This window comes from Megascapheus bottae, chromosome 18 (assembly GCF_031878675.1).
Source record: "Megascapheus bottae isolate mThoBot1 chromosome 18, mThoBot2.hap1, whole genome shotgun sequence".
In the NCBI taxonomy this organism is placed as follows: domain Eukaryota; kingdom Metazoa; phylum Chordata; class Mammalia; order Rodentia; family Geomyidae; genus Megascapheus; species Megascapheus bottae.
The window spans coordinates 40,707,942-40,717,589 of NC_143526.1; the positions used below are offsets into that span (position 1 = coordinate 40,707,942).

Sequence of the window (9,648 nt, forward strand, 5' to 3'; positions counted from 1 at the left end):
TTGCTGTGATCTTGGGGCAGCCCTGGGCCTCAGTTTCCCCATGTGCTTGTTCATGAGGTTTCTATGACTTGCAGGACAGGGTCTCTGGGAGGGAGCTGACACCCCCATTTCACAGATTGGGCTGGGGCCCAGAGGAGATGCAAAGCAGCCACAGAGGCGCAGCTAGGAGCCCCACAGGAAGAACCTGCAGGTCCCTGGCTAACTGCAGGCCCCGCTGGCCCACCAGTTCCCGTTCCCCCCATAGTCTGACTTCTGGTCCCACCACATATGGCTTCCCGGCTCTGGGGGCACGGGCCTCAGTTTCTCCTCCGGGTAGTTTCCACGAGTGGGGAGGAACAGCCAGTTCCACTCTTCCTGGAAGGAACTGGAAACCCCAGTGAATCCCTACCGAAAGGGAGAGAACCCTGTGGGGTGACAGGGACCCCGATGCTGCCTGGAGAACAGGAGGGAAGTGCCTGGGGCCTGGGGTGCTGAAGGCGCCCCCCCCACCCTCCCAGGCATGGCAGGTGCTGACACAGGCAGCAGGCAGGGCCTGCCCTGTGTGGATACTGCTAAGAACAAGGGCTGGCACCAGGCTTTGCCGGGCCTGGGCAGTGATAGGGGCGGGGGGATGGGGCTGCCCCTCCCCGGACCCCAACTTTTCCATCCAGAAATGGAGTGCTGAGTGCCAAACCCATAGTGATGTGTTACAGCCCCCACAGGGGAAGGCTGGGAGGTGTTGTTGCCTCTCTCCCCTTGCCCCCTTGGCTGGCCTGGAGTGGACAGGTTAGCCTGGCCTCTGTGGCCTGGTCTATAAAATGGAGGCACCAGGATTCACCTCTGACGAACTGCCAGGAGTGTGGGTTAATATGCAAGGTGTGCTGGGGGATGGGGGAGACACAACCCCCCTATACTGCCCTAGAGGCTGGGGTGTGGGGCTGAGGCTCAGGGCGGGCAGGGCAGGCAGGGCAGGCATGTGGCTGGAGGGCCCAGGGTGGCCTCTTGAACTCACTGCGTTGGTACTCACTGGGTCCCCGTGGGCAGGACCCTGTCCTCGGCGTGGGAGCACGAGAGGAGCCCCCCCAGTCAAGACCTGCACAGATAGAGAGAGAAGAGCTGGGGAGGAAATGGCGGCGGGTGCAGACGGGGGCTTTCCACGGGCCATCAGGGAGGGCTTCTCAGAGGAGGAGGCTGGGCTGAGCTGGGGAGGGGAGGGCCAGCAAGCTGGTGCAGAACAGCAGCCATGGGCCCTGAACTCTCACCGCGGGCCGGGTGCACAGACCGGCGGAGCCCGGGAGCCCCCTGTGCGGAGGCCCGGGCCGCGATCCTCCCAGCCCGGAGGCGGCCGGCGGGCCGGCGTGGGCCCGATCCCTCTCCGCCCCAGCCCCGAGGGCGCGGGGGATGTCATTTCTCCAGGGCTCGGGGGCGGAGGTCACCCCAGCTCAGCCGATAACACCCAAGGTTGAGCAATGTCTGCAGCCCTCTGGGGCCAGGGCCGGGGTCAGTGGGCCGGGGGTCAGCCGCAGGCAGCCGGGCCGCACGGGCGCGGGGCGGGCCGGGAAGCGGCCCCAGGGCTGCGACTGGGGTCCCGGCCCGCCGCGCCGGCCCGTGGCGGGTCATTCAGTGGGGTGACGGAGGGGAAGGAGCCCGGGGGCCGCCGGCTTGGGGCCCCCCTCCATCGGTGCCTTCTGGGGGGCCACGGAGGTGGGGCCGTCCTGTCCCAGAAGGCAAAGCTCTGACCGCTCGGCCTGGAGGGCGCGCGTGGGGACGGCGGGGAGGCCGGGGCCGGGGCCGCCCGGAGGCCGCGAGCCCCAGCGCGGCCACCCAGCGCGCGCGGGCCGGGGCGCACGGGAAGGGGGCGAGGCCGGGCGGACGCCTCCCGCGCCCGGGCCGGCTGTGCCCGCGGCGGGGCCTGGAGGACGCGTCGCCGCGGCTCGGGTCCCGGGCTCCACCGGGCTCCACCGCGCGCGCCTTCCGGCCAGCAGGGGGCGGGCGGCGGCCGTGGCGGGCGGGGGACGGCGCCGCGCTCGTCCCGCCCCGGCCCGCGCCCCGCCCCGCGCCCCGCCCGCCTCCCCGGCCGCCGACGCCGCGCGCCCAGAAGGGGCGGCCCGGGAGGGGGGGGAGGCGGGGTCGCGCCGCCCCCCTCGGCTTCCCAATCCCCGGCCCGGGGACCCCGGGGCCCGAGGCCGCCGCCCCGCCGCCCCCCGCTCGGGGTCCCGGCCGCCGCGGCGAGCGCGCGCCCGGCCGGCCGCGGGCGGGGCAGGGGCGGCCTCGGGCCGTGACGCGCGGTTGCCAGGCGCCGCCTTATAAATAACCGGGCTCGGGAGAAACTTTAGCGAGTCAGAGCCGCGCCCGGGACCGCGAGGCCCCGCCAGCCCCGCCAGCCCCCGCGCCGCCGCGGCCGCCGCCGCCCGCCCGTCCGCCCGCCCGGAGCCCGAGCCGCAGTCCGCCCGCCGCGCCCCCCGCCCTCTGCCCGAGCCGCGGGGCCGAGGCCGCGCCGCCCGCGGGCCGGGCCGGGCCGGGCCGCTCGGGGCCCCCGAGCCGGCGCCCGCGTTCATGCAACGCCTGGCGGCCTGGGACCCGGCATGCCGCCGCCTCCCGCCGCCGCCGCCGCCCGCCTTTAGGCCCATGGACGTGGCCAACTTCTACTACGAGGCCGACGGCTTGGCTGCAGCGCTCGGCGGCAAGGCGGCCCCGGCGCCCCCCGGCGGCCCCGCGCCCCCCGCCGCCCGCGCCGGCGAGCCGGGCAGCATCGGCGAGCACGAGCGCGCCATCGACTTCAGCCCCTACCTGGAGCCGCTGGGCCCCGGCCCCGACGCCTTCGACGCCGCCGCCGCCGCCGCCGCGCCCGCCGCGCCCGCGGGGCCGCACCACGACTTCCTCTCCGATCTCTTCTCCGACGACTACGGCGGCAAGGGCGCCAAGCGCGCGGCCGACTTCGGCTACGTGAGCCTCGGCCGCCTGGGCGCCGCCAAGGGCGCGCTGCACCCGGGCTGCTTCGCGCCGCTGCCCCCGCCGCCGCCCCCGCCGCCGCCGCCGCCGCCGCCCGCCGAGCTCAAGGCGGAGCCGGGCTTCGAGCCCGCGGACTGTAAGCGCAAGGACGAGGCCGCGGCGCCGGGCGCGGGCATGGCGGCCTTCCCCTACGCCCTGCGCGCCTACCTGGGCTACCAGGCCGTGCCGAGCGGCAGCAGCGGGAGCCTGTCCACGTCGTCGTCGTCCAGCCCGCCCGGCACGCCGAGCCCCGCCGAGGCCAAGGCGCCGCCCGCCGCCGCCGCCGCCTGCTTCCCCGGCGCGCCCGCCGCGCCGCCCGCCGCGCCCGCCAAGGGCAAGGCCAAGAAGGCGGTGGACAAGCACAGCGACGAGTACAAGATCCGGCGCGAGCGCAACAACATCGCCGTGCGCAAGAGCCGCGACAAGGCCAAGATGCGCAACCTGGAGACGCAGCACAAGGTCCTGGAGCTCACGGCCGAGAACGAGCGGCTGCAGAAGAAGGTGGAGCAGCTGTCGCGCGAGCTCAGCACCCTGCGGAACTTGTTCAAGCAGCTGCCCGAGCCCCTGCTCGCCTCGTCCGGACACTGCTAGCGCCGCGCGCCGCCCTCCGGGCCCGGACTCGCCGGACCCCGGCCCGGAGTGGGGTGGGGGGGGCGCGCGCGCCGGAGCCGGGTGACGGGGCCGCCGCCGCCGCCGCGCCCAGGCCGGACCCCGGCCCGCCGGAGCCCGGAGCCCGGACTCTGGACCCCCGGACCCCGGCCCGCCGGACCCCCGGACCCCGGACCCCCGGATCCCGGCCGCGCGGACCCCGGGCCCCCGGAGCCCGGCCCCCGGCCGCGCGGACGCCTGCGGGCGCCCGGGTCTGACGCAACCCACGTGTAACCGGGCGGCTCGGGCGGCGGCGCCCGCGCTGTTTTGGTTTTGTTTTGTTGTTTTGTTGTTGGCCGCATTGTTTTTTGTATTATATAAAGGAAATCTATTTCTATGAGAAACGCGGCGTCTGTGCGTTTTGGAGTCCTTCGCCGAGCGTCACGGGAACACTTTAATAAACTTTCTCTGGAGAGTGGTGACAGCCTTCCGGGCATCGCTGGCCTTTGGTCTGGGGGGGCTTTTTTGGTTGATGGCGTTTTTCCTTTTTTATCCCCCTTTTTCCTTGTCCCCCCCTTTCCGCCCTGGCCTGACCCGGTCGTGCGCGGCCCCTGCGGTGGGTGGTTGGCTGGGGGGGGCTGGGCCCGGGGCCTCCCGGCCATGCCCGGGGGACCTGCCCGGCCGGGGAGACTCGAGTCCTGCCCCCGGCCGAGGCCTGGGGACAAGGTCTGGCCCTGATCAGGAGCTCCTGCCTGCCTGCTTGAGGGGCGGGGAAGCCCGGGACGTTGGAGGAAGGTGTGTGTGTGTGTGTCTGTGTCTGTGTCTGTGTCTGTGTGTCTGTGTGTGTCTGTGTGTGTGTGGACAGCTGGCCCCTGTGCCAGCCAAGAGACCAGGCCGGTGCAGGTAGAGGCTTGGGGGGCCCCACATTTCTTCTTGGTCTTTTGGGCTGAGTATCACCCCCCCATCTCTGAGGTTCAGCATGATCTGAGTCAAAAGTGACTGAAGCTGGTCTTGAACTTGGTCCTAGCTGTCCCCGGAAGACAGCTCACTTCCCCATTCCTGGAGCCTCTGCCCTGCCTTGCTGCTCTCCTTCCCTGTAGCCCCTGTCCGGGCAGCACCCAGGCGATGCCGGGGCGCGCGGTCTGCATGCCGCAGGTGTCAGTTACATAAGCGTGTGCTCTGCTATTATTTTTTGCTGGTTGCTGGCATCTGGCACCCCAGCTTGCAGTTGAGTGTGTGTTGGAGGGCTGGCTGGCGGCTGGTGTCTGCTACACCCAGTCCTTCCCAGCTCAACCCTGTGCGGGGAGCGAGGAGGTGGGCACAGGCCCCAGGGCAGCCGTGGATGTGGTCAGCAGGTCTCTGTGGCCGGGAAACTGGGCCGGGTTCTCCTTGCTCTGAGCAAGTCAGGGGGGCCGGGCAAAACAGAGCAGCCCCGTGTGGGTGCAGGGCAGCCGCTGGGACTGGACGGGAGAACGGGGAGAGCTCAGGCCCGGAGTGCAGGTGCAAAGGCCCTGGTGATAAAACCTGTGTGGGCACGGGGACGACGGTCCCCTGCCCTGGCTGTAGGGGTGGGGTGAATGGAGCATGGGGCAAGTGAAAGATGGGGCCCCCACACGGGCCAGGCCCCGTGTCCTCATAGCAGGAGGCCTACGAGCCGCCCTCTCCTCAGCCTGGTCTCCCAGCCCTGGACAGATGGACAATTGGCCTGGCCAGTTCCTTGGAAACCAATATACAGCATGGTGGCTCCTCTGCCCCCAGGACTTTCTTCCCCAGGGTAGAGGGGGAGCTGGGAGTGGGGTACAGCCCTCCGATCTCTGCACCCCTTGAACCCCAGCCACAGGCAGCGGCCCCAGGCTGGTCACTTCCCAGAGAACAGCGTGTGGTTACAGAAGCAAGGCTTTTGCTCAGGCTGGGGTTCCATCTGGTCCCCGTGACTCTAAGGGTTTTGGGGTGAGATTGGCTTCTGACCCGTGCTGTCCTGGTCTGGCCTAGAGCCCGGCTAGGAGCCTGGCAGTTGGGCAAAAGGACTGAGTTGCGTGACTGGGTGCAGGAGGACAGAGTTGGTGTCACAGGTGAGGTGACACCCCCCCACAGGGCACCAGTCTGCAGGGCTTTTGTTGGGGGCCCCTCCAGACATGGCAGTAATTCATAATCTATATGGGAATGGGGTTTCTCAGGGCTGGACAAGCCCTGGAGTCCAGACCTGGGCAGGCCTGTGTCCTGTGTGTGCCCACAGCCTGGAGAGCGGGTGCCCGCTGGGGCCAGCAGTGAGGCAGAGCCCAGAGCCTGATCACAGCCACTGGGCTGGGTGTGCGGGCCACACACGACCCCACGGTGTCCTGTGAACTCGTCCCTGGCCCGCGGGCCTGGGCTGAGGCCATTCGCCCGGGAAATGGGCTCCTTAGCCCATCCTGTCACCTGCCCTCCACTGCCAGGGCTGCAGCCATCGGGGAGTGATGGGGAGGGGCCCTGACAGTTCCCCGCACCCCCCTTGTGCGGTTGTCTGCGCTCATCCCACCCGCTCCCCCTCTTAGCTACTGTTCCTGTATCTGACTAAACATGTATTGAGCACCTGCTGTGTGCTGGAGGAGGGGGCGGGACACCAAGTATCAGAGAGGGAGCGGGCATGTGACATGATAGGCGGCTCAGGAGGAGGAAGAGTGGAGGGGGGGCCCAAGGACGCTGAGTGGGGAGGAGCCGTGGTGTGTGGGTTTTATCCTTCAGGAGACCCTCCTGCGTGGGGGGACAGAGGGCCCGGCGGCGGGGGACATGGGGGTGAGTACTGGGGAGGGCTCCCTTGCCGCTGGGAGCCCTCCAGGCTGACCCATGGGAGGCTCCACGATGGAGCCTTGCTCAGAATCCCCAGGATGGGTTTGAATCTGGGTTCCTCTGCCCAAGGCGCAGGCGCCTCTCTGTCCCCCCCTGCAGCAGACACACGAGAACCCCTGAGGCCAAAACAAACCCCAAACCAGCTGGGCTGTGGCCTTGTGGAGACTTGGGGAGGCCCTGGCCTCTCTGGGCTTCCTCGCCTGGGGACAGGAGTGAACATTGTCCCCCATGGGTCCCCAAGACAGTCCCGCTCTTGAGCCTCCATTCCAGCAGGAGGACATGGGCAGCAGCAGATGGCTGTGCCACTTTGCTGGAGACACAAGTCTTGACAACAGAAAGCAGGGGAGTAGACATGCTACCTACCCTTGGGGCGTCCCCAGTGGCAGGGACAGAGGTGCCAAGGCCCTGAGGCAGCCTGAGCAGAGACATGGAGGGTGGCTGGGCCTTCGTGCAGGGCCTCTGAGGCCAGGGCAAGGCCGAGGTTGTTTTGAGGATGAGCAAGTGAGTGTCCCTGCCAGGGCCTGGCACCCAGAGAGTCCTTGATAAGTCTGTTGACGAATCAAGCGGGCCCCTTGGCCCTGGGGAGGAGGTGAGGTGCAGTGGGTGAGGGAGCATGGAGGCTGAGGACCTGACCTGGGGCCTCAGGCCATGGTGGGTCTTGCCAGGCAGGAAGAGGGGCAGGGCTGGCAGGAGAGGGCTGGGGGGGGGGAGAGGCTGAGCGCCAAGGGAGGAAGAGTGCTCTGGGAAGCCTGACTGCAGGGCAGAGGGCACCAGGCGGGCGTGGGCTGCGGCCTTGGGGCTGCAAGGCCTCCTGGGGGCTTCAGGATGGGACGGGCAGGACCAGGCTCTGCGGGAGGGGTTGTCTCTCTACTTGGCTTCCTCAGTAACGCGTGGGCCTGGACGGAGGGTGGGAGAGTATGGGGCCGTCACCAAAGACAGAACTACAGAGCCGGGCTGGCCCTGGTGCCTGGCCCTGTAATCCTAGCTTCTCGGGAGGCTGAGAGCTGAGGACCGTGGTTCAAAGCCACCCCGGGTGGAGACTCTCGTCTCCAGTTTATCACCAAAAAGCCAGAAATGGTGGCGATGCAGCTCAGGTGGAAAACAGCTCCCAGGCCCTGAGTTAAAGCCCCAGCGATGGGTGCTCAGGGACGCACACCCCACACACTAAAGGCAGAAAGAAAGATGCCCACACTCCAAGAAGCCTGCTAACTCTTTTGTTCGTTTGTTTGTTCCGTTTTTGTGGGTCATGGGGCTTGAACTCTGGGCCTGGGCACTGTTCCTGAGCTCTCCAGCTCAAGGCTACCACCCTACCCTAATCCACAGCTCCACTTCCCGTTTTCTGGTGATTAATTGGAGATAAGAATCGCAGGTCCTTTCGTGCCCGGGCTGGCTTTGAACCATGATCCTCAGATCTCAGCCTCCTGAGTAGCTGGAATAACAGTCATGAGCCACCCTGCCTGGTCAAGCCTGCTACCTCTTGCTGTGTGGCACGGTGCCCACTGCTTTGCCTTTCCGTGCCTCCATTTCCTTGCCTAGTGAGTGGGTCAGCAAGGGGGCCTGTTCGTAGGTTGAGGGCTGAGCTCCTCTGCCCAGGCCGTGAGACTGGCCGCTCGGAACCACTCCGGAGAGAACCAAAGCCCCCGGAATCTTCTGTGGGGAGGTGCACGCCGCCGAGGCAGACAGACGTGGGGAAACTCGCTAACTCACGTCCAGAGCTCTCCTCTGTGGGTTCTCCTCCCTGGGGCCAGGGTTGCCACCCCTCACCCTTTCCTCCCCTCTTGCTGGGGGCCAGCGCTCTGCAGAGTGACTGCTCTTGCAAGCTTCTCTGCAGGGAGTGGGGAACCGTGAACTGTGAAGTGGGTGGAAGTTGGAGGTGGGACTTCTGGCCTCAGCGCTGGGACCCATCCCTTTGCCTTCTTTCTCCTGATCCCTCCCTTCTTCCCACTTCCCGCCTTGGACCCAGAGGTGATGACCAGGGCTGTGGCCGCCATCTTGAAGCATGAGGCAAACGTGTACACCTAGAAGACTTTGTCCTTCCTGTGTGGTGGGGAAATCAAAAGACAAAAGGCCTTTTGAGTTCTGCATGGCGGAGGAACAGCCACACCAAGTCTTTGCCTGCCTTGCTCTGGGCTTGTTTGTGTGAGAGAAGAAGAAATCCTGCTTTTGTTCGGGACAGCCCCGCGGCTTCCTTGTGTCAGCTGTACTGACACTTGCTCAGAGAGTAGAGGAAGGGCTCTCTGGGAGCCTGTGGAAGAGCTTAATCTGCAATTTTGGATGTCATGCCCAAAGGAGGATGTCCTGCCATAAAAACACCCCATCTGTTGCCTTCCCTGCAACGTTGAAACCTCAGTGGGCTTCAGGTCAGGCTTGAACCAGGCCCCTGGGACAGAAAGCCACGTCTCAGCTGACCTCAGACCTTGCCTCCCTCCCCCCCCCAATGCGGGGACCCTGAGTTTGGAAGCCATGAGGGCGAGAGCCTGAGGGTATGGTGGCCGTGTGGGGACCTCATGTCTTGCGCCACCCTGAATAACCCCTCAGCTGCACGGCCACTGGCACCTGCTGCCCCCAGGCCCTGGGCCTGCCAGGACTCCGAGGCGCCTTGGCCTGCCAGCAGCCAGCACTGCTGAGGTCACCGCGGGCAGGACTGCGGGCCAGGGAGCCGGCCGGGTGAGCTTTTATTTTTATAGCCGTCACCAGATCCCGGCCCAGTGTGGCCGCCCTGGCAGGGCACGGGCTGTGGGGGAGAGAGCACGGGGCACCAGGCCCTGCTCCCGCCTTCATCCCCCGGTGCTTGTTCAGTTCTGGGGTCCCCTCTGCTCCCTGTGGGTGGCAAGGTGGCTCGGATGGCACTCCAGCCCCTTGGCATGGTGAGACAGGCCCTGGTGACATTTTTCCTTCTCGTGGCCGTGACCTGCTCTGGCCGTCCACCCCAGAGGGCTTCCACGGCAGACCTGCCACCAAGTGCTTGCACTGTGGTTCATGGACAGCCAGGGGGCCCTCAGTCTCTAAACCAGGCCAAGGGGAGTCCCAAGGGTTCACAGTGCCCAGGAGCCCGGGCCGAGCTCCTGCCATGCTAGGGATTGGTTCCAGGTCTGTCCCTGGTGTCTACCTTGGGTTTCCTCAGGCTTTTTTTTTTTTTCCAGTGGTGGTGATGGCTGTATTGGGGTTTGAGCACATGTTTGGCAGGCAGGTGCTTTACTGCTTGAGCCATGTCTCAGTCCTCTTGCTTTCGATAGTCTTTAGATTAAGATACAGTCCAGA

At 66.9% G+C, this 9,648-nt stretch overlaps 1 protein-coding gene across 1 annotated transcript; it reads left to right on the plus strand.

Moving 5' to 3' along the window:
• Positions 1-2,253: 2,253 nt before the first annotated feature.
• Cebpb (CCAAT enhancer binding protein beta) lies at positions 2,254-3,699 on the plus strand. Its single transcript, XM_090352517.1, has one exon. The coding sequence runs from the start codon at positions 2,536-2,538 to the stop codon at positions 3,559-3,561; it is 1,026 nt and encodes a 341-aa protein (XP_090208643.1). The 5' UTR covers positions 2,254-2,535; the 3' UTR covers positions 3,562-3,699.
• Positions 3,700-9,648: the final 5,949 nt, after the last annotated feature.

Bases quoted from the DNA above. Each gene is read 5' to 3' on its own strand.
- Cebpb (XM_090352517.1), top strand. From the start codon at position 2,536: ATGCAACGCCTGGCGGCCTGGGACCCGGCATGCCGCCGCCTCCCGCCG.